The sequence below is a fragment of the Meriones unguiculatus genome, chromosome 6, assembly GCF_030254825.1.
Source record: "Meriones unguiculatus strain TT.TT164.6M chromosome 6, Bangor_MerUng_6.1, whole genome shotgun sequence".
NCBI classification, from domain to species: domain Eukaryota; kingdom Metazoa; phylum Chordata; class Mammalia; order Rodentia; family Muridae; genus Meriones; species Meriones unguiculatus.
The window spans coordinates 50,315,043-50,338,348 of NC_083354.1; the positions used below are offsets into that span (position 1 = coordinate 50,315,043).

General features: G+C 37.8%; 1 protein-coding gene and 1 non-coding gene across 5 annotated transcripts in view; one reads left to right on the forward strand and one right to left on the reverse strand.

The window, feature by feature from the left end:
• The window catches only part of Nck1 (NCK adaptor protein 1), a 46,996-nt gene that overhangs the window by 17,900 nt on the left and 5,790 nt on the right, over window positions 1-23,306 (forward strand). For 2 of the 4 annotated variants that reach the window (XM_021647994.2, XM_021647995.2), the window contains exon 2: window positions 16,213-16,456. In XM_021647994.2, the coding sequence (XP_021503669.1) occupies window positions 16,231-16,456 (226 nt within the window). In that variant the 5' untranslated portion in view covers window positions 16,213-16,230. Of the gene's footprint in view, window positions 1-2,740; window positions 2,834-16,212; window positions 16,457-19,811; window positions 19,943-23,306 lie in introns of those variants that run through there. The other 2 variants (XM_060385441.1, XM_021647996.2) reach the window with 2 other exon arrangements.
• On the reverse strand, window positions 12,951-13,089 carry LOC132654959 (small nucleolar RNA SNORA48). Its single transcript, XR_009592560.1, has one exon. It is a non-coding gene; the product is annotated as a small nucleolar RNA SNORA48 (small nucleolar RNA).

Consider the following 23,306-nt stretch of genomic DNA (forward strand, 5'->3'; position numbering starts at 1 on the left):
TGCCTTTCCCTGCTGAGTCATTTTGCTGGCCTTTTTTGTCTAAATTACTTGTTTAGTTAGAGTCTTGTAGTCCAGGTTGGCCTTAAATTTAGTACCCAGCTGTGGTTTTATGGTAGTGCTTGGGATCAAACCCAGAATTAATGCATTCTAGGCAAACACTTCTGATTGGCTGCATTTTCAGCCAGTGAATTCTTTTATTTTGTATTTGCATTGGTATACAAGTCCACTGCAAGCTATCATCATTGATTTCTTCACTTGGATTGCTGGCCTCCTGTTGTTGGGGGGGGGTTTCCTTTTTAATATAAAAGTTTTACAATCTTGAGTTTTTCCCTCCTTTTTCTTTTTTTGAGCTGGGGTTTCATTAGCCAGGGCTGGTCTGGAACTCAGGATTCTCTGCTTCAGTCTTACTTAACCATTTTCAAGTATATAGTTTAGTAGTATTAAGTGTAGTTGTGTTGTAGGATAGTCAAGCTCCAGTAAGTTTTCATCTTAGTATGAAGACTATTTACCCATTAAAAAAAAAATTCCACTCTCTCTGCTACTCCCTAGGGTAACCACTTGCTGGTCTGCTTTTTCTTTCAATAAATTTATTTGTTCAGCTTCACAAGTGGAATAGTAGAGTTACTATCTTTTTGTGACTTGGTCTTTTGCTGGATTGTATGGTGGTTCTATTATTATCTATTTTGGGGAACTGTCATACAGTTTTATAGCTACTGTTATAATTAATTTTATGTTGCTATCAGTAGTGTACCAGAGTTCCAATTTCACTACATCCTATTAAATGTGAGGTGATATTTTTGATTTGTCTTTCTCTAATGACTAGTTTTGTTGATTATTATTTCATATGTTTGTTGGAGATTTGTGTATATTTAGAGAAATATAACTGCTTTTTAAAAATTGGGTAATATGCTTAGTGAGTTTTTAAAATTTGTTTGTTTGTTTTGTTTAAGACTCAAGCCCTCCAGGGGCCTGGAGGAGGAAGTAGGGACTTTTCATACCAAGATAAAAAAGTAAAGGAGACCTGCTATCCTACAGTGTGAAATATGTTTAAATTTTTTTAGCAGCTAGAGAAATTTTTAAAATATTTCTATATTAGATATGACTTTTACTGAGTCCAAGTCACAAATCTTAGTGACAAACATGGGAGTTTGTATTACTTTAAAATATCATTGTCCACGGTATGTGTTGGGGGACTATTGTTCCATGCATTCACTTAAGGACATAAACTATTCTATTTTTTTATGCTCATGCATGCTGTGCATGAAGAGGCCAGAGATTTCCACTCGATACTCTGCTTTATTATTATCTTCCATGTATTTATTTATTTATTGAAATGAGGTTTCTTACTGAACTTGAAACTCACTGATTAGCTAGACTGGCTGGCTGGTCAACAAGCCAGAAAGATAGCTTCTGTATTCACGACCTCAGAACTGAGATGATAAATCCCCATTGCTGTTCCTGTTTTTTATATGGTGCTGGGGATCTGAACACAGGTGCTCATGTTTTGTGCAGCATCATCTTACTAAATGAACCATCTTCCCGGCATTCAGTCTTCATCTTGTAACTAGAACATTGTATCTGAAGGGTAATTATCGAAAGCTAACGTCTGATTCCTTTCTTGCTTGCTTGTTCATTCACCTTAGACGTTTGCTGACTTAACTAAGTTAAGGATGTGTGGTTCTTTGTTGCTATACCTTTCTTGCCAGGAAGTTGTAGGTGCTGAGCCATTTAGCATTTATAAGCTGGTGGCTGCCAGGGGAGGTTTGGCTAGGCTAATAGTGGTGAATAGGAACATTGGTACCTGAATTGCTCTTCTGAAACCATAGCCACATATACGGCTAGCTTCTGATGGAGGCTGACCCAACATCTGTTAGGTGTGGGCCTGAAGTGGACCTGAGATATGTGTAGGGGTATAGAGGTGTCTACACAGGCCTGGGTAAGCCCTAGCAGTAGTGATTGCTTCATGTTACCTTGCTCCTGAGCTCCAGCTGAATGGCACCAAAAGCTTGCAGCCAGGCAGGATTTCTGGTAACTGCCTGATGACTTGTTTAGTGAAATGGATGCTTTGATCAGCGATGTATTCAACAAATTATAAGGGCAGATTGTGCCAATACTGGCAACGTTTTTAACCAGTATTGTGTAAGTATGAACATCTGAGTCAGTTCTGCTGTGAACTAAATATAAATAGACTTTAGAGTACCATCCCATACTTGAAAGCAAATGACAGCAACTAAACAATGGGATTTTTTTTGTCTGTGTGTGCACATCCAACTGCTACAGGCTATATGATACAGACACTTGAATGAATGCATGTCTTATGAACAGGAAAATACTTTCTAGTAGGTTAGCATAACAGAGTCAGTCATCTGTAGCAAAACGAGCATCAGTGAAAATAGTGTTTTCACATGCTTATTTTTATGTCATTGGTTCACAAAATTTGAAATTATAAATTGATGTCCAACTTTAATCCAGTTATATTATAATGAATTTTTCAGCTCCATGATTTCTCTTAGTTTTATTTTCTCTTTATATTGAATTATTCTGTGCCTTTAGTTTTTAGGGTGTTTTTGAGGCTGTTTTAAAAGCATTATGTAGTTGAGATCCATGTTTCTGTTGGCAAACTCTCTCTCTCTCTCTTATCTTTGTGTATTTTATGTGTTTATGTTTTCTTTTGTGTAGCATGAGTGCTGAAGTTGGAATTCAACCATGGGTATCTTTTTTTTTTTTTTTTTTGAGACAGGGTCTCTCGTCTTATGTCGTCCTTTCATAGACCAGATTGACTTCAAACCAAAGGGCCCTTCCTGCCTCTGTTTTCCCAGTGCAAGGGTTAAAGGTGGGTACCATCATGATAAGCTCTAGGTGTCATTCATCAAGTGTCATCTACCTTGTTTTGCAGATTAGCCTAGCCTTTCTGGTCACTGAGTCGTAAGCACATGCTGTCATGTGCAACTTTTTAAAAAACAGGTTTCAGGGACCAAGCTCAGGTATTCATGCTCATAACAAGAGCTTTCACTAACTTACCTGTCTCCACAGTTCTCTTACACTTTGTTGATGTGGAAAACTGTACATTCAATCTATTGTGGTAATTCTTGGAAGTAGCGCTCCTTTTCTTAGGGTTATTTCTTTCTTTGATTGTCACTGTTTTCTCTACCCCATGTAAAGTCTGTTTATACCTTTTCTGAGCTTCCATCTTTTTCTGAACATTCACATTGCCTTTTTTTAAGCACCTCAGTTTATGTGTTTTCTTTTTAATGTCTTGATCTATTATTGATTCCCAGAAAAAGAGAAAAATGGAGGGAGAAGGAAAAGGCAGTAATTCTTTAAATCTCTTTCAATCTGAGAAGGGTTTACTCTAGGGAGAAACAAAACATTGGTAGCCTGCTTTTGTATGTTGGTAATGAGTAGCCTTAATCAGTTATCATAGCACAGATTTCCTAGTATTTAGAGGACAAAATTTTTATTTTTCACATTAGTTCTCACAAGCTGTAAAATACATGCATGACTGTTGAGGTGTTGAGCAGAATGAGCTGAAATTGACTTAGATTTGCAGCACCTTATTTCATAACTTTACACTGAACTTGTCTCATAGTGGTCTCTGTTTAGGAGTCCCTGAATAGATCAGACCAAACCAGATTATGCTAGTGCTATTGTTGTCTAGGTTTGGAGACATTGTTGTGATTTCCTCTTCTAACACCTTCCCAGAATCTTCTCTTTACTTCAGTTTCTCTAGTGTTAAAAGAGTTCTTGTTCTTGTAGAGTTTGAGGACCACAAGAATAGTAAGTTCATTGTAACACAAGGCAAAGTCATTTGAAATTTTCTTTCAGTTTAACTCACAAGGCCACAACATTTAAAGGAAGAATTCAGATATCCAGCTACCGTTTTCTGAAAATGACAGTTGAATGCTTCCAACTAGAAGAGGGTGAGACTGGGAACAGGAAGACTTTATGTAAAAGGAAGCTTCATTAAGTGTCTTTGTTCCTCATATGCAGTGAGAATGGAGTTAATGTAAATCCATTTGAGTCCTGTTAAAAATAAAAGAAGCGTGAGTTTAGAGGGAGGGTGACTGAATGGAGTCGATTAGTCCAGATCATTGCCTTGGTCCTACTCTAACAGGGTTAGATAGGATACAACAGGAAGTTTCTAAGAAAGGCAAATGGAGATGTTGTTGTAGGTGGTGATTAATATTTACTATTGATTTATCTTCTGGTAACGCTTGCTGTTAATCCTAAACAGCTGTATACCCAAATCACCACACAGACACTGGAATTTCTTTAGTTAACCTAGAACACAATGCTGGGCAATATTTACTCCATCCTAAACCTCCAAGCCCTCATAGTTTCCTAATATTTAGATTTCCCACATTATACTTGCTTTTTGTGAAATATTATGTCCAGTCCATCTCCACGTGGTTCCAAGAGCTCTCCTCCAGCTCTGCTCCTGCCGCTCTCTTCCTCTCGCCCCTTCTCCCACTCATTTCCTGCCCTCTGGCTCCTCCCTCTGCACAACATTGTGGCTAGTTTTATTTTGGCCTGTTTACACACAGTTGAGACAGGATGCTTAGAGTAAGTATCACAATGCAGTATCTGGATTGAAACCAGAGAGTGGTTGGGGGGAGAAATCCGCATTTGAATGAACAAGGGTAAGGTGTATACATTTCAAAAGAACATTATACCAACAAGATGTCTCTGGAGTAATGCTGTAAAATTTGTAAGTCACATTTATAGGTAGGATTTTTAAGTAACAATAGAATAGTTCCCTTTCTTGGAGTTTCCTAGTTAGATGATTTGACACCCCCCCTTATTTCTTTTGAGACAGGGTCTCACTGTGTAGCCCTGTATGTCCTGGAACTTTCTACATAGATCAAGTTGATCTTGAACTGAGAGATCTGTCCGCTTCTGTATGCTAATTACTGGGATTAAGGGCATCTGATATCACAAGTGCCTAATTTGTAAAATTAATATTAGTTGTTCCTAATTAATTTGTAGAATAGGTGAAATAGGTACAGATTTAGTCTGTGTACTCATTTATTTACATTGGTAGGTATCTAGGATCTATAAAGCCAAAACCATTTTTATAGTAGGATGACAGTTTCTTTTTTACTATGGATATTATTTTGTCTCCAAATTTGATGGATGTTCACATAAAATGTGAACATTTGGAAGGTTTATAAAATTTACTGAGTATATATTGAATAATAATACAGGACTATATATGGGGAGGCTGCTTCTATGTATAAGTCATCCCAGTAAATGTTCTGTATTTAGTTTATTTACATATAGTAAAGCCCTTTTTGGTGTGAATGAGCTTTTGAAAAGTTAAAAGCTAGTCAGACAAGCATGGTCATTTTGGAAAGAACCTGAGGTGTAATGGAACAAAAATATCTCCTCAGAATGCTTCCAGCAGTCCCAGTGTTAAGTGGGGAAAAAGAAACAGAGGCAAGGATTGGGGGTTCCGTTGTAGCAATCCAGGCCCTCTAGGCCTTGCCTGTGGTCCTGTTGCTCATGCTCTTAGGCCATTTGATATCTCAGCATCAGCCAGGTAAAGCTATGCAGTTGCTCAGATGGTCTCTGTTTTTTAAGGGGGGCTAGTTTGAGTCATTTGCTTTACAGTGTTTACCTGCCCTGTTGTTGGGCTCCAAGGTGTGTGTGTGTGTACATACATGTACAAGACTGTGTGTGTATCATTCCTCAGGAGCTGTCCTGAGGACTTTGTGACAACATTTTTTTTTTTAACCAATGTGGAACACACTGATTGCACGAGGCTGGTTGCCCGAGGGATCTGTCTTGTCTCCGCCTCCCCAGAGCTGAGAGTATAAGTGCACTGCCATTCCATTTCCAGCCTTTCTTTTTACATGGGTTCTGTGGTTTGAATTCAGGTCCTTATGCTTGCGTGAGGCAGGCACTTCCTGTTTTGAGCTATCTTTCTCTTTCCCTACTATTCCATTTCTATGAGAACAGGGCCAAAGCTAGGCCCCTACTGTCCTCCTTCCCCCCTCAGGCCACCCCCCCCCCATGGCCCCACCTCAAGCTTGAGGTGTTGAGAGCATTGTGTTATCTAGTTATCTGTTTATTGCTCTGTTTGTGCATAGATTCCATTAAGGACACTTGGAAACATGTAATTAAAAAGGAGCATTCTGATGTCCTGGAAAGGAATTCCATTAGCAGAACACAGGAAGGCACCAACATTGGAAGGTGGCCAATAGCTCCACCTAGTGGGGAAATATAAGTACATGCTTAGGAACCCTTTTCACATGAATTTTCCTAGTTTGTTTTCTCTTGGGAGTGTTGGAAAAAAAAAATGACTTCATTTTTATTTTGACTTTATTTCCCTCTTGTCAGTTGTCTTATGCGTTGATTCTTTTCAGTGAGATAGACACGTCTTTGTGGACAATCCAATTCATATTGTGTGTTGGGGGGGTGATACAGACTTTAGTCTGTGTAAAAAAACAATTTTAGCTAAATTTGATAGATAGAAGAGGTTTAGAAATCTCAAGCTAGGTTTAATGAGAAGCCACTACTAAAGCAATAACTAGTATCTTAGAACAGCGCTTGGGAAGCCTCGTCCTACAAAGCAGGAGCTACTTACAGAGACCCTGTCTCAGAACAAATCTCAACAAATATAGGCTGTAGTTACAAGCTAATATTGAGTAATCTGTAAAATAAGCTTCCTTCTGTCAGTCAGTTACATTTAATAGAATTTGTTTGGAGTCCTTTTTTATGTAAACCAGTGAATTACCATTTCAAGGAAAGCATATAATTTTACACTTAAAATTACAAGAAACAAATAGATATGTTAGGGACAGTCTTTAAAGTTTCAAGTTAATTCTTCCTTAGAATTTAATTGTTTGAGATTTTAATCATACAGAATTTGTAGAATTCCATTTTAGGAATTAAGCTGTATTTCTTTGTTCTTTTTATAGTGACAACATCTTTAAAATTCCTTAGACATAGATCATAGAATTGGAAAGTCATTGAACACATTATTGTAAGAATCCTTATTTACCAGTTAAGAACACATATTTAAGTGATCATAACTTCAGAAATATTTTATGTATTTTTAAGAATTTTATATATAAACATTACTACGTTGGTTTTTTTTCTGGGAAAAAAAGTTTTTTAAATAGTTTTCGGGTGTTTTCCCTGCAGGTATGTCTTTGTACCATGTATTTGCTTGGTGCCTTTGGAGTCTAGAAGGAGTAGGATCTTCCTGGACTAGAGTTACAGATAGTTGTGACCCTCTGTGTGGGTGCTGGGAATCAAACCCACATCCTCTGCAGGAATACGTGCTCTTAACTGCTGAGTCATCCCTCCAGCCCTCATTTTGAAATGAGGATGAATAGAGCAAAATTAGTTGTGATCAATGCCAAGTTAAGATGTCAATGGTTGGCCATATTGTAATAGAAAGCTTTTTAAAGTAGTGACTGTTTATAACTTAAATAAATTCCTCTTACACAAACTATTACCCTACTCTGCTTTAAAAAATTATGTACAAATATAACCCCTAATTGTTATAAAACTTCATTGATTAGAGTTCTGGGAATTATTGGCCTATGCAGTCTCTGGAGGGCAGTTTGCATCCCGATGCACATATGCCATGGCACAAGTGTGGAAGTCAGAGGGCAACTCTGTGGAGTTGGCTCTCTTTTTCCAGTTAGTTAGAGTCAGGGCTCCTCCTATGTGATCTTGGCTAGCCTGGAACTTACATATTATGGTGATCTTCCTGCCTCTGTCTCCCACATGTTGGGACTGTAGGCCAAATTCATGTTGGAGGATGTACAATAGCAAAGATGAATCTAATTCTGTCAGTAAAGAACATGGAAGAGTGAAGAAAAAGAATTGTTACCCAGGAGGCATAAAATATACTAGCCAAGGAGAATTTGTAGGTTTAAAGCCAACCAGGGCAGCTTCACTGAGAGAAACCCTGTCTCAAAAGCTCTTAAAAACACACTGTTGTAGTTCATGGCAAAATGTACTTTGCATGTGGGAGACCCTGGGTTCTAGTACCACTGTGACCACCAAAGGAAAAGTAATTCCATTTCAGGGTCATTGATTTTTTTAAATTTTACTGGCTTGGTATGTGTGTACATTTGAAAATGCTGCTTAGTGTTACAGGATCTACCAGATGGCTTTAAGTTTCTGACACTCAACGAAAACTGCAAGATAGTAAGTTTGTTTTTAAAGTTAGTAAATGTGTTAACTAGTTACAGCAGTAATACACTTCTTAACATGTTAGATTTTTCATTTTATGTTTGAACTTTATTTTGAAATACTTACAAGTCTACTTGTAATATAAGAAATCTTAGAATTTATTGAATTTGCCAGTGGTAACATCTGGCAAAATTACAAGGACATTATCACAACTAGAATATTAATGTTACATAGTCAACATACAGTGTATTTCTTTTTAAAAATATCTGTCATGTTGCTGTTCTGTAGCTGCTATGGTTTCTAAGTCCCTCAAAATGTGTTAGTTTTGCTTCCTAGCCCTTGGTAAGGCCTTTAAGAGGTGGGGCCTAGGGAGAGGTCTTTGAGTCATTTTGAGGATGGACAGGAGATTATACCCTCTCAGAGGCTTCTTTTCTCTTTTCCTTCTTAGCCATAAAGGGCCTCTGTTCCTTCATGTGTTCCTGACATGCTTTTGTGTATCTGTACTCCATAGGCCTAGTTGGCTATAGCACCAATGCTAGCCAGTCATACCTTCAAACCGGTGAGCCAAAGATGTTTGAGTTCTTAAGTTATCTCAGGACTTTTGTTTGTTTATTTGTTTTACTTTTAGTGGTAAGAGAAAGCTGACTAACAAAGCCAACATACTTACAATTCTTTTGTTCCCATTCTCTCTTTTTAAAATTATTTTTAATTTTATGTTCATAGGTGTTACTTGCATGTATGTGTATCTGCGTAAGGGTGTCAGATTCTCTGGAGCTGAAGTTACAGACAGTGGTGAACTGCCATGTTGGTGCTGAGTATTCCCTGGGTCCTCTGGAAGAGCAACCAGTGCTCTTAACTGTTGAGCCATCTCTCCAGGCCCTCTTTCCATTCTCTCTTGATCTTTGGTAATTACTATCTAGTCACTAGGTCTAGTTCTGTAACATATCATTCCAGGGATTTTATGTAAATAGAGTTACGGAGAAAGTAATAATTATTATTGGTATTTTTTTTTCACTTATTGTAATTCTCTTAGAAATTTATCCAGGGTTTGTATATCAATCTTGCTCATTTTGGTATGGATTTACCACAGTTTGTTTGTTTGTCTTTTTTGAGACAGGGTTTCTCTGTGTAGCCCTGGCTGTCCTAGAACTAGCTTTGTAGACTAGGCCGGCCTCTGCCTCCTGAGTGCTAGGATTAAAAGACATGTTGGCTACCACAGTTTTTAAAGTCAGACATCTGTTAAAGGACATCTGTATGGCTCTTTTTGAATATTGTATAATATCTTGGTATGAAGTTTTGAACATGCCTTGTTTGTTATGTAGAAACACCCAGGATGACAATCTTAAAGTATATGGTGGTTACATGTTTAGCTTTACTAGAACCAGTCTTCTGTTAGATCTGTAACAGTTACATTTTTATCAGCTGCGTATTAATGATCCAGTTTTGTCATATTTGTGTGCATTTGGCAGTATTAGTCTCTTAAATAGCCATTCTATTAGGTATGGTTATGTAGTGACATCTTAATGTGACTTTAATAGCTAATGAATATCTTTTTGTGTACTGATGCCATCTCTACATATTCTTCAGTGGATGCTTTGTGCCCTCTCTCCCCTATATACACAGTTTTTTTCACCAGATCTTGCTGTTTAGCACTGCCTAGTCTAGAACTTGCTATGTAGATCTACCTAATTTCATTATGACATCTGGTCTCTTAAAGATTTTTTCTTTGACGTGTGGCTTATTCAGAATTTTATTATTTCTGTTCTTCATGATTGGAGGAGACCTTCCTGTTACATGTATGTGTTAGTTTGGTGGTGTTTTTACTAGAAATAAATGCTTAAAGCTTAGGTGGTTTACAGATGCTTATTTAACTCTTAGTTTTAAAAGCTAAAAAAATTCTAGATTTATGCAGCTCCAATTTTTTTTTAAACTTAGGATTCCCATTGGCTATAATTACATGACATATGGTAGAAGTGTGTACCAGAGGAACACAAGGTAAGCTGTGAAAGCAAGAGGATATATGTACCAGGGCTACTTGCTTTAGAAGACTTCATGGGCGCTCATTAAGAACACATTAGAACTGTCTACAGCAATCTCTCCAAGGGCTACACATCTGACATAATTACCTTCTACTAGCCTCTAACACTTAAGGGTCTATTATTATCTTTTAGTAGTTTCATATTATATAGAGTAAGTCTCTTTGACCCCTTAAAACACAATATACTTGGCCACACACTTTTTGCTACTGATTTCTAGTTTGATTCTGTTGTCTATTCACTCTGTGATTCAGTCCATTCAGATTTGTTGAGTTTTGTTGTGGCTAAGGCTATGGCTGGTTATCTTTCTGTCTGTTCCCTGGCACATGTTAAAGCATGTGTATTCTGGTACTTGGGGGCAGAGGATTCTAAATGCTGATTTATTGTTTCCTCTTGGTTGAACATGTTGTTTAGGTCTTTGCCTGCCTGCCTGATAAGTAAATGTTAGGTTAGATTTCAGTGTCTCACAATAGCCTCTGGAGGGTTGGAGATACAGATTTCCTTCTTGGATTTTGCTGTAGACAAGACCATGAATTACTTCCTGTGGTGTTGACTTGGGTAAAACTTGGGTAAAGTAATTATTATCTGAAACTTTTCTCTATAGCCTGTGTGCCCTTCTTTGATTGATTATGGAGAATAAAAGCTGTTAGTAGCTCACTTTTCAGGGTTTTTTTTTTTTGTTGTTGTTGTTTTTTTTGGTGGTGGTGGTGTTTTTCTGTTTTGTTTTGTTTTGTTTTGTTTTTTAACTAAAGATTGGTCCCAGGGATTTTCAAAGACAAGTATTCTACCATTGTGCTACGTCCTTAATGCTTCCCGCTTATTATTGGTGGATATTAGAATCTCTAGGGCATCCGCTGATGTTTTCAGATTCTTGAGTTGCAGAAAAAGGAATTTGGCCAGCACATTTAGATGGTTGAAGAAACAGAGACAGGTTATTAAGAAATCACTTCTTGGAAGTAACTTCTTGGAAGTAACTAGGAGTCTGGAGAATAGACTCTTGAGTGGTGCTAGTGTTTGGCAGGCTGAACAATTTGTATGCATGTACCTATTCTACATGCTTCTTAAGTGGTGGGAAGAGGGGTTCCATTCTCTCTGCAAATCGGCTTCTTTAATTTGCTGTTTTAAATGTCCAACTTTCTCCCATATTCTACTGACACAATATTCAGGAATTTCACTTGTACTTAGCAAAAGGACAACTCCCTAGAAAAAAGTTCCGTCTGTTTAGAAATCTGGGACTATTTCCCCAAAGGACAGTTAATCTAATGCCAGTTATTTCATTAACTAACGTATTCTAACATGATTTGTAGCACTACTCCTCATACAAAATCCGTATATGTTTGAATGCTTTCATATAATAAAAGTTACTTAACTGACTTGCCTTGTTAAGCTCTTCCATTTCTGTAAATGAAGCATATAAACTGATACCTCGGGGACAGTTCTGTTCCCACGAATTAAATCTGCCTACTGAAAGAAAGTTTCTCCCAAGAATATGTATTGTTAAACTTTATTTATTATATAAACAAATAGTGCTAAAGAACTTTATTTTGTGAAAACTAAAGTGATTGCTTTAGATTTATCAAAGAAAGTCACTAAAAATCACTTGCTTTTGAATTAGTTGTTCTGTGTGAAACCTTTAAATATTTGGGGGGAGAAGGAATAGGAATATAAACAGAAATCACTTTAATGTTTAGGTCACCAGTAATATGAAGTATTCTGCTTTTTAAAAAACTTGTTATTGATTCTTTGTGAGTTTCATATCATGTATCCTGGTTCCACTCATCTTCCTGTCCTTCATATCCACCCTTTCAACCTCCCCTACAAAATAAAACAAAGCAAATAACAAAAATAAGGCATAGAAAACATGTCATCAGGGAAGCTATAGTATGTCACAGTATGTGCCACAATATACCCCTCTGTCCACATACATTCACTTGCAAATGTTCATTTCCTTAAGTTATTGATTCGAGGTTTCTGGCTTCATTGACACCATTGGGATGAGCTACCCTACAGCTTTGGGACAGCAGGACTGGCCTTTTCTTGTGTCAACCATTCACAGATCTGTATTTTGGAGTGGGCCAACTCAGAGCCCTGGATCTGGGCTTGGGTGGTAGATGAGCTCTACTGCTGGCTCTCCCTTCTCTGCACCACTAGGATGAGTGCTCCAACACTGCTCCCGCCAGCCCACCCAGTTCCACCATCTGCAGGAGGCAGGTTCAGCTCTCCTGCTCTCATGCCACTGGGGCCTGGCTCACCTGCACCTTGACCTCCACAGCCAGCTCCACGCTCTGGGCCCACTCTTTTCAAGTGCTACAACCTCTAAGGGGCTGGGCCAACTCTACCACCCTCAGACTCTAGGTTTAAACATGGGACTCAGTATGGCTCTCAGTGGTAGCTTGGACTGGGACATCGCCATAGATAGCCCCAGGTGGCGGGGCTGGCCACTCATTACAGGCTACTTGTCTCCACCCTTGAGTCTTCAGTTCCATCTCTCTTCATAATACTCAAGCTGCTCCATTCTCTTTCTCTCCATCTGACCACCACATACTCTCACATTGTGGTGGCTCCCACTGCAGGGTGGCCACGTGGCTGGCAGGCCCCTGGGCAACATCCTCCACCCATTCTGCATGGCATCGTGGCAAGCAGGTGTCTATGGCCCACCTATGCTATGTGCTGGAAGGCAGGTTTGTGGTTGGCATGGCAGTCGACAGGTCTCTTTTCCTCCTCACATGCTGTGCTGCCTGGATTTGATTTGATTTGTTTTGATTTTTATGAGCCCAAAGCATAAAACAGCTTTAGCCACCAAGCCAGGCATCAAGCTAGAATAAACAAAGTGCTGCCATCTGCTCTGTCCCTGACTGATAGAAGAACACCACCACCAAGGTGTCTCTGTCCATTGCCAGGGTTAGAAATTATCTACTTTTTAAAAGCCTAAAGTAGAATTCAGTTGTGCATTGGGAAAAAAGACTTCTAAACTGTATATGACTGTATGTTTATTATATTGGTTTGTATATTTCTGTTCCAGTATTATATTATCCTAAATTACTTCAGCATTTTTAAGTACATTGTAATAACTTTACCTGTAGTGTAACCCTCTAATTGAAAATAACAGTGGATGACCTAAATTACCCGAGACAGTGAACAATCTCTCCATTATTAACTCAAAGACCTGTAAGTTCAGAGGGTTGCATTTGCAGTGTTTTTTGTTTGTTTGTTTGTTTGTTTAATCAGTTCTGGCTGTTTCCCAAGCAACTGTCTTTCTGTCAGTTTCATCCTCCAGCTAATAAAATGGTGACAGTTGTTCCCATCTTATATCAGGTTTGCCTATGGGGGGAAATCCCAATACAATTTCTTATTGTTTCTCAAGAGCCATTTACCTTTTTTCTGAAGGCCCTTTTCATTTTACTTAATTGGCCTTAAAAGTTCAACGTGTTATTCTGATACCCAGTGTGGGGCTTTGGTTAATCCAGTTATTTGAAGCTAAAGTTAGTCTCCCAAGTTGCATTTCTAAAAATAACAATAGGTTCTAATAGAAAGGTAATCCGAGTACTCTCCTCAAAGGAGACATTAAATTCTGGGGCATTCATACAGTTTGTCAGTATATGATCATCTTTTCAAAATATTCATTACTAATTTTACATATGTGCTTTTCTAGAAAAAAAATTTCAAAACAATTGTCAAGTATCAAAGTAAATTTCATTGTTTGTATAGATTAGTTGTGAGGTGGCAGGGCCATAAGGGAGGAATCACAGCTCTTTAGGTATCTTTGAAAAATATCTCTTGCTTCTAGTTTTCCAGTGTTTGAGAAAGCTGGTTGCTCATTGTAATTTTTGTCTGTCTCTGTCTCTGTGTTTGTATGGCAGAGGTTGACAACCAGGTGTTTTTATTAATAGCGCGCTAGCTTAATTTTGAGAAAAGTTTTTTGTTCTTGTTTTTGTTTTTTTACTGAACCTAGAGTTCTCTGATTCAGCTAGATGGGCTGGCAGCAAGTACAGGGCTACATCCTGGGACTTACCTCTGCTCAAAACTGGGCTTGCAGTTGTGTGCTGCTAAATGCCTTTAATAGGTTCTGGGGTATCAAACTAAAATCCTCTTGTTTGCATAGCAGGCACATTACCATTTAGCCATCTCCTCAGCCTTTATTGTAACTTAATTTTGCATCATATGACAGTAATTAGTTTTGTATTGAAGTAATTTAGGACAGACAAGTTGCAATAATATAATAGTAGTTTGTTTGTTTTTTTTCCTCCCCCTAGTTTCTCTGCTCATCTTTGTTTTTCTCAGGATGGTTATTGAGCCCTTGGGGCCTTTTGCATGCTGGGCAAGCATGCTGCCACTGATCCACGACATCCGTAGCTCATCAGTGTTTCTTATGTACGTTGTTGTGTTGTTGTTGTTTGTTGTTTGTTTTTTTTTGCGTACTATTGTGGTTGACTTTCGTGATTCTCTTACAAAGCATGGTGAAGTCTTTATTAAAGCTAAAGACACTAGAATACTTGCTTCATTGTTGAGAAAATAGATTTGCTAATCAGTACCCAAAACAAAAGGCTGACTTTATTTGCTTGCTTCATGAGCCATATCTGCTTTAATTAAATAATCTCTCAAGAAAGCAGAGAGGTTGAGTCTAAACTAAATTTCAGGAGTGAGTTTGCTTGTATTTTTTTTCTCTTAAAATAATGTATATAAGCTGGGCAGTGTGAGTTCCAGGACAGCTAAGACTATGCAGGGAAGCCCTGTACTGAAAAAACAAAAGTAAATAAAATAACGTGAGCAAATATAATTTCTTCTTGACTTCAGTAGAATTTGGTATTGACGTGGAAAGATTTCTTAATAACTAATTCAATTATATTTTGTTATTTTTCATATAATTTCATTACTTTAGGATTTATTTATAAAGTTGTTTGTGTTATTATTCATACATATGTATTAAGACTCATACATGAAAGTTTTAAATATTTTTTAGATTAGAAAGTAATAGGCTTCATTATTCCATTTTCTTTTTTAAGTTTCTTTATTGTATGTGTGTGAGGAGGAAGAGAAGGGTTGTACTGAAACCAATCTGGGTCCTCTGGCAAATCAGGAAGTACTTTTAACCACTGAGTCATAGCTTCTGCCCTTATTTCATTTTTTTTTCACACACATGTATCAGTATACTGAGTTCTTAATCAAAGAGCAACACAAAAGATGTGAGACTTTTGAGACACAGAGCCTAGGTTAGCCTTAAATGCTGAAATTACAGGCTAACTCTTTCGCCCTGTATTGATAATTTTTATATGTTCCATTTATCTTCTTTTATTTAGGATTAACACTTTATGTACATTATGTCACACTTACTGATGAAATGTCAGTTATTCTGTAACCTCGATAATGCTTTTGTCTCTTTGATTTATTATTGAGATAAGTGTTAAAAGTTATCCTTTATAATAATTTGTTACTTTCTCCTGTAGTTGTACTAATACATTTTAATTTTGTACTTTCTAACTATATGGGAAGGAAAAAATGTTCAGAAAGCATCTGTATTATTTAATATTTACAAGCTTCATTTTATTTACATTAAGAAGGACTTCCAATCATTTGTGTAGTGAATTTTGTTGCTAATTGCGGTTTTAAATGTAAAGTTAGTTTATATAACACTAAATAGAAACTTCTTTAAAAATTAGTATTTGCCTGGCATATAGTTTTCATGTGTCACTTTTTTCTCTTGATAGTATTAGAAACTGAACTCGGGGCTGTGCGGAAACTAGGCATGCACTCTGCTGCTGAGCTGTACACAGTCCCACCCAGCTCATCTCCTCTGTTTTGTGTATTGGTTTTGTAAGTAAGGGTCTTACTCTGTAGCTTAGTCTGGCTTCAAACTTGGTGTGTAATCAAGGCTGGCCTCAAACTTAGGGAAGTCCTCTTGCCTCTGCCTGTTGAGTATTGGGATTACAGGTATGATTCATAATGCCTGGCCTCTTAAATGTTTAAGCATATCTTTTTGGAAAAGCATGGAGACAGTTACTACTTCAGCAACATTTTCTGTGTGTTACAGTACCAAAGCTGCTGAAAGATGGCTGAAGAAGTGGTGGTGGTAGCTAAATTTGATTATGCGGCCCAGCAAGAGCAAGAGCTGGATATCAAGAAGAATGAGAGATTATGGCTTCTGGATGACTCTAAATCCTGGTGGCGAGTTCGAAATTCCATGAATAAAACAGGTTTTGTCCCTTCTAACTATGTGGAAAGAAAAAACAGTGCTCGGAAAGCATCTATTGTTAAAAACCTGAAGGACACCTTAGGTAAGTTGTTCCGTGTTGAAGGAAAAACACCATCATCTTAAGTGGATTCTGGAGCTTGGTTCTTTGAACTTAATCCTTATGGCAGTATGGAGAGTTGACCTGAAAAGACCAGAACTGTTGGTTTAGCTAGACTATGTAAGTTGAGTTCCTAACAGCTGTTTAAGAAGCTAATGAGGACTCCCTGTTCAGATGTAGCCCGTAGGCAGCTCAGTCTCCGTGTGGGTTCTTGAGTAATGGGAGCAGGGGCTGTCTCTGTCATAAACTCGGTTGCCTGCTCTTTGATCACTTCCCCCTGGCGATAAGGCCTTGCCAGGACACAGAAGAGGATCCAGGCAGTCCTGATGAGACTTGATAAGCTAGGGTCAGATGGCAGGGTAGGAGGATTCCCTGTTTTAGTGGACTAGGGGAAGGGGATATGGGGGAAGAGGGAGGAAGGGTGGAACTCGGAGGAGATGAGGAAGAGAGCCACAATCGGGATATAAAATGAATAAATTATAAAAAATAAAAATTTAAAAGAAACTGATGAGATTGTGTTAGCAGTTTCTAGGCCCTCATCCAAATGGTGTTAATGAGCAGACTAACTTTGACCTTCTGTCAACAGCTCCTGGAGTTGTAAATACCTAATGGAGTTTGATTTACAAATATTTGCCTCTAATTGAGACAGGGAAAAGAGTGTGAGATGCGGAATTGGTTCCTTGGCATAATGGTAATTTATTTTACATGGCACATTACTGAACTTTTTTGATTATGCAGTGAACCTCAATTCAAAAAGCAAATCATTTTATTTTATTTTTCTCTGAAAAGAGTTTACACCATTGAATCATTGCTTTATATTCGCTTTCCTATTTGTTGTCATCTCCTTTCTTTTGCTATATATCTTCAGTTTTAATTTTTGCTGGCCTTTATTAGACCCAGAGATAGGGGGAACTTACTTCACCTTGGCCTTGGGTAAACTGAAGGAAGGAAGTATGTACGGTGAAGACTGACCTCCCCTTTCTTAATTTAACTTTTCTTAATGGACAGGAAGGAATTGGGAGGGACAGAAATTTAATTTTGGTGTTCAAGGAGATGTGCTGTAGCTTAATAGTTCTTTGCTTCTTTTCAAAAAAGGGAAGGGGTGTTTTCTTGCAGACAGTTTGGGACTAAATGTATCATGACTGACATTAAATTTTTTCAAATAAATTTTTTAATTTATTACAATTTATTCACTTTGTATCTCAGCTGTAGCCCTCACCTTCGTCCCCTCCCAGTCCTCCTTCCCTCCCTCATCTCCTCCCATACCCCTTCTCCAGTCTACTGATAGGGGAGGTCCTCCTCCCCTTCCATCTTACCCTAGCCTATCAGGTCTCATCAGGACTGTCTTTCATAGTCTTCCTCTGTGGTCTGGTAAGGCTGCTTTCCCCTCCCCCAGGGGAAGGTGATCAAAGAGCCAGGCACTGATTCATGTCAGAGACAGTCCCTCTTCCCCTTATTAGGGAGCCCATTTGGAGACTGAGCTGCCATGGGCTACATCTGTGCAGGGGTTCTAGGTTATCTCCATGAATGGTCCTTGTTAGAGTATCAGTATCAGAGAAGACCCCTGGGCCCAGATTTTTTGGTTCTGTTGGTCTCCTTGTGGAGCTCCAGACCCTTCTAGGTCTTTCTATCTCCCATTTCTTTCATAAAATTCCCTGCACTCTGCTCAAAGTTTGGCTATGAGTCTTGCATCTGCTTTAATACCCTGCTAGGTAAAGTCTTTCAGAGGCCCTCTGTGGTAGGCTCCTGTCTTGTTGCCTGTTTCCATCCCGTTTGCCTTTCTGAATGAGGATTGAACATCTTACCCAGGATCCTCCTTGCTTAGCTTCTTTAGGTGTATAGATTTTAGTATGTTTATCCTATATTATATGTCTAATATCCACTTATAAATGAGTATATACCATGTGTGGCTTTCTGCTTCTGGATACCTCACTCAGGATGATCTTTTCTAGCTCCCACCATTTGCCTGCAAATTTCATGATTTCCTTGTTTATAATTGCTGAGTAATATAACATTGTGTAAATGTACCACAATGTCTGTATCCATTCCTCAGTTGAGGGGTATCTGGGTTGTTTCCAGATTCTGGTAGCATCTTCAATGGTGCTGGTCTAACTGGATATCTATATGTAGAAAAATGCAAATAGATGTGTACTTACCACCCTGCACAAAACTAAGTCCAAGTGGATCAAAGACCTCAGTATAAAACCAGACACACCAAACCTGTTAGAAGAAGTGGGGAATAACCTTGAGCTCATTGGCACAAGAGAACACCAGCAGCACAGGCTCTAAGAGCAACAATCAATAAATGGGACCTCATGAAACTGAAAAGCTTCTGTAAAGCAAAGGACGCTGTCATCAGAACAAAACGACAGCTACAGACTGGGAAAGGATCTTCACCAGCCCTATATCTGACAGAGGGCTAATATCCAGAATATAAAGTATTTAAATTTTTAATGCACAATTGATATTTTAGTAATTGTTGGCAATATAGGTAAATGTTTATATTTTTAAATGTAAATTTTAGTTTAAAATGACTTCACATCTTATTAGGACAGTCTTGATTGTTGACTAATTTTCAAACTTGTAGTCACGATGAATCTACAGTTTTGACTAGAGAAGATCATATTCTAAGTTGAATTTATAAATTTGCAAAATCTAAAATGTCTGATAAAGTAGGTTCCCGTGTCTGCATTTCAGTTACAGGGCAGAGGTGTAGCTGCAGGCCTGGTGCAGCCCTACAGCATGGGCGGGGGCTGGGGGGAAGATTTGCCCAAAATGTGCTTCACACAGGCTTTTGTTTTTGGTACATTGCAGAGGTAGAAACTTGGGACAAGGCATACAAAAAATACGCAGCACTCTTTTTTAATGTGATATTCTATGTTCCCAATTTTGCCTAGTTTCAGACTAAGCGCACTTATACTAGTACAGTTGTGGCTGTCCACATTCCCCAGAGTTTGGAAATGCTGTATTAAATTAGTGGTCTTTGATCTAAATAATCATGTGAATATTTGTATCAGATTACCACTCCCCTTTCACAGTATTTCTGCACCCCATGTTTCACAATAGCTGAGCTAGTGGAGACATTGTTTAGGAGTTAAGGATGAGGAGGTAGGGAAGGAAGAATGTGTGCGTACATTTTTAACTAGTAGAAATGTAGCAGCTTTAATAATTTTTTTAAATGAGTGAATTTTAACTCACTTTTTGCTGCCACCATGAGTTACTTGTTCTATAGGTTGTTTTATGATTTAAGGGGAAACAGTATTGGAAAAAGAGAAGCCTCAGTTTTGAAAAGTTTTCTATTGCTTGGGTGTGGGCCAGGTCACATGGATTGGGTGTGGGAAGTTTCAGTGTTACAGAGCAGACCAGGAAGCTCACTGAAATTATTCCGGAGCTGTGTCAACAAACTTTGGAAAGAGAACACAGAATTTTTATTCAAAATGGATTGGTTAAACGTCTTAAAAGATTTTTTCAGTAAGTTATTCTTGTTTATTAAGTCCATAGTTTTTTTTGTTTCAGATTTTGAATTGGAATTTGTGTTTCCTTTCATGAATTAAGAGGAAAACTATATGGAAAGAACTCAGTAGGTTTATGTAAGCTGGTACTTTTTGCTGTTTATGTAATACAAGGTAAATGACTGGTAATATTTTCAGTGCTATTAGTTTGATGTGGAAAACAATTTTAAAGTGTTTCAACTTGAGTGCTTAATAAATAGGGAGAGGATATACATGATTTGGATATAAAATTATATGTATAAATATACATTTGTAGTTTAATAACACAACCTAAAGTGGACATTTGAAGTGAAATGTCAGTTGTAAACTGTAAGTCAGGGTTGTAACTTGGCTTTTTTTGTTTGTTTTTTTTCCCATTGTTTCACTAGATTTTACTTAAGCTTCATTGGAATAATGTCAAGATAATATTTAAATTACAAGTACTTATAAGTAAAGTGCTATACTAATTTAGCTCTGCTCTAGGCATGTTTATGATAATAGTGTGCTTGATTGGATCTCTTTAAATATTTGCCAAGTGTCTACAAAAGGAAAGAAAAAAATATTCTAGAAGTCTCTTATATACAAGAAGCCTAAGGAAACAAAGAGTAACCTAATGAGAGATTCCAAGAGAAAGGGCAAAAGAAAGGAGTAAGCACTTCGCTGGAAAAGAATGTGGTCATTGTAATATGTGGACTCCTTTGTTTCCTTAGCTTTGATGGCTAACTCATTTCTTCTGGAATATCTCTTTTAACTCCTATTTACTTTTTTAGAGAGCAGATACATTTTTTAAATCTTTGAGGTTTCAGTTTTAAAGTTAATTTTCTTTTAAGTAAGTGTGTGTGTGTGTGTGTGTGTGTGTGTGTGTGTGCATGCATGTATGTTTGTGTATACCTGTGTGCCTGTGAGTACATGTGTATAGAGGCCAAAGGATAGCCTCAGGACATGAAGGTCTTTCAGGGAGAGAAGTTACCTGGTTGGTCTGGAGCTTAGGCACACACTCAGTGGGCTACACTGGCTGGCTAGCAAGCCGCAGCAATACTTTTCTGCTTCCTCGGCACAGGGTTATAAGATAAAGTTACCATGCTTGGTGATTTGTTTAAACTTTTTTTTGTTTTGTTTTTAATATGGGTTCTGGGGATCCAGCCAAGGTTCTTGTGCTTGTGAGGCAAGTGCATTACCAGCAGAGGTTTCACTCAGTTCTTTATTCATTAATTGCTGAACACATTTTTATGAAGGATCGAATGCAAACGGTACAAAAATCTGCTCAGTGGGCTGGCAAAATTGTTTGGCACTAGCCATCACACCTGACAACCCAAATTCCATCCCTAGAACCACATGGTAGAAGGAAAGACCTGATTCTTACGAATTGTTCTCTGACTTCAACATATTCATGTACACATGCATGCACACACACACACCAAAATTAATGAACAAACAGTATAATAAATCATTTAAAATTTTGTACGAAATATTAACACTTGCAGAATCTGGTAGGGAGTAAGGTGATAGTCTTTGTTTATTAATAATGTAGGTAGGTTTCAGATCTAGGTATGGTCATAAGTAGTAATTACTTTATTTCTGAGACAGTTTATTTATGTGTCCCTGGCTGTCCTAGAACTTGCTTTGCTGGCCTTAAACTCACAGAGATCCACCTGTCCATGCCTCTCAAAAAGGCATGTACCACCATGCCCAGTGTAAGTGGTAATTATAAATAAACCAGAAATGGTATTAAAGGATTATATATAAAGCATATGTTCTTGAACAGTGATTCAGCATATCAGCTTATAAATAAAGTGACAAACTTGTTCTCTGTACTGGGTCTTAGGAATTTAATAGTTAATCCTAACTGCATCTGTGGTCCAAGGGCTAAGATTTTAGTTTTGTAAATAAAGTATTTCTTTCCTCGATTCTTGTTACACTCATGTTTGTTTTTCTAGGCATGTTGTCAGAGTAGAGATAGGTTATTCATTCACCCAATTATATAGAGTTGAAAAATAGAGAAAACAAGAGTATGTGTTTTGTTTGGTAGCCAAGATGCTTTGAAAACAAAAATTATAGTGTTTATCTTCTTAGATAAAAACAGTTATAAATCTTAATTTATCTCATGTAGATGGATGAACAGATGAAGTACAAAATAAAAGTTTATATTTGCATTTATAATAATTAAGTTCTTCTCTCAGATAAATTGTGTACGAGCCATATAGTCTGGTATATAACTAGACCCTTTTTTTTTTTTTAATTTCCTGTTTGGTTACAAAAGACAGTTGGGCAAGACAAGATGATCCTGGAAAGTACCTTTAAGCTCTAGAAACCTTACAGTCTTGGGAAACAAATAAATGGTCTTCTTGGTGTCATGGGAATTGGGGGAAGTCCACGAGGGAGAAATTGGTTTTGAAAAAATGAGAACATAAGAACAAAGTGAGATGATACTTCACTGAGGAATTAGAAGCAGCAGTACTTTCTTTGAATCCATTTTGTTGAGCATTTACTTAGTGATGTAGTTGAAGAAAAGCTGATGTTGGACGCAAAAACTAATAAAAGAAATTTAATAAACTGATACAAATCAGTCGGGGAATGGCTGACATGAACTAAACGTTAAGAGCTGCTATGGTTGTGTAGTGGTGGCCTTGATTCAAGTCTTAGAGGTGCTAAGGTGAGGAGGTAGAGTTTCCCTTACATATATTCTGGCCAGTTTGTCCACTTAGGATCTGATGCTTCCAAACTCTGGCCTTAAGTTTTTTAGGGATTTGAAACCAGTGTATAAGAGGAAGAGTTATTCATACAAAGATTTGCTAGAGAAAGAAGAGCAAGATTATATAGAGACTGAGTGTTCAGTGTTTACCCAGGTTCTTTAAAAGAAAGGTTTTTTTTTTTTTTGCGTTTTTAAAGTAAGATCTCACTATGTAGACCAAGTTGGCCTCAAACTCAGAAATCTGTCTGTTTTTGCCTCTGGAGTGCTGAGATTAAGGAATGTACCACCATACTCAGCTGCTTCTTAAAAGCTTTTGAAGAACTTATAATGCATTGTTCTAGTTAAATGTTGCCTGGGGCCTGGAGAGATGGCTCAGTGGGCGAGGGCAGTGACTGCTCTTCCAGAAGTCCTGGGTTCAATTCCTAGCACCCACATCTATAACCTGTTACATGGGATCTGATATCTCCTGTGGTATGCAGACATAGACAAAACACTCATAGATATTAAATAAATAAATAATATTTAGCCGGATGTGGTGGGGCACACCATTTAATCCCTCTGGGGAAGCAGAGGCAGGCAGATCTCTGAGTTCAAGGCCATCCTGGTCTATAAAAGAGTTCCAGGACAGCTAAGGCTACATAGTGAATGAGAC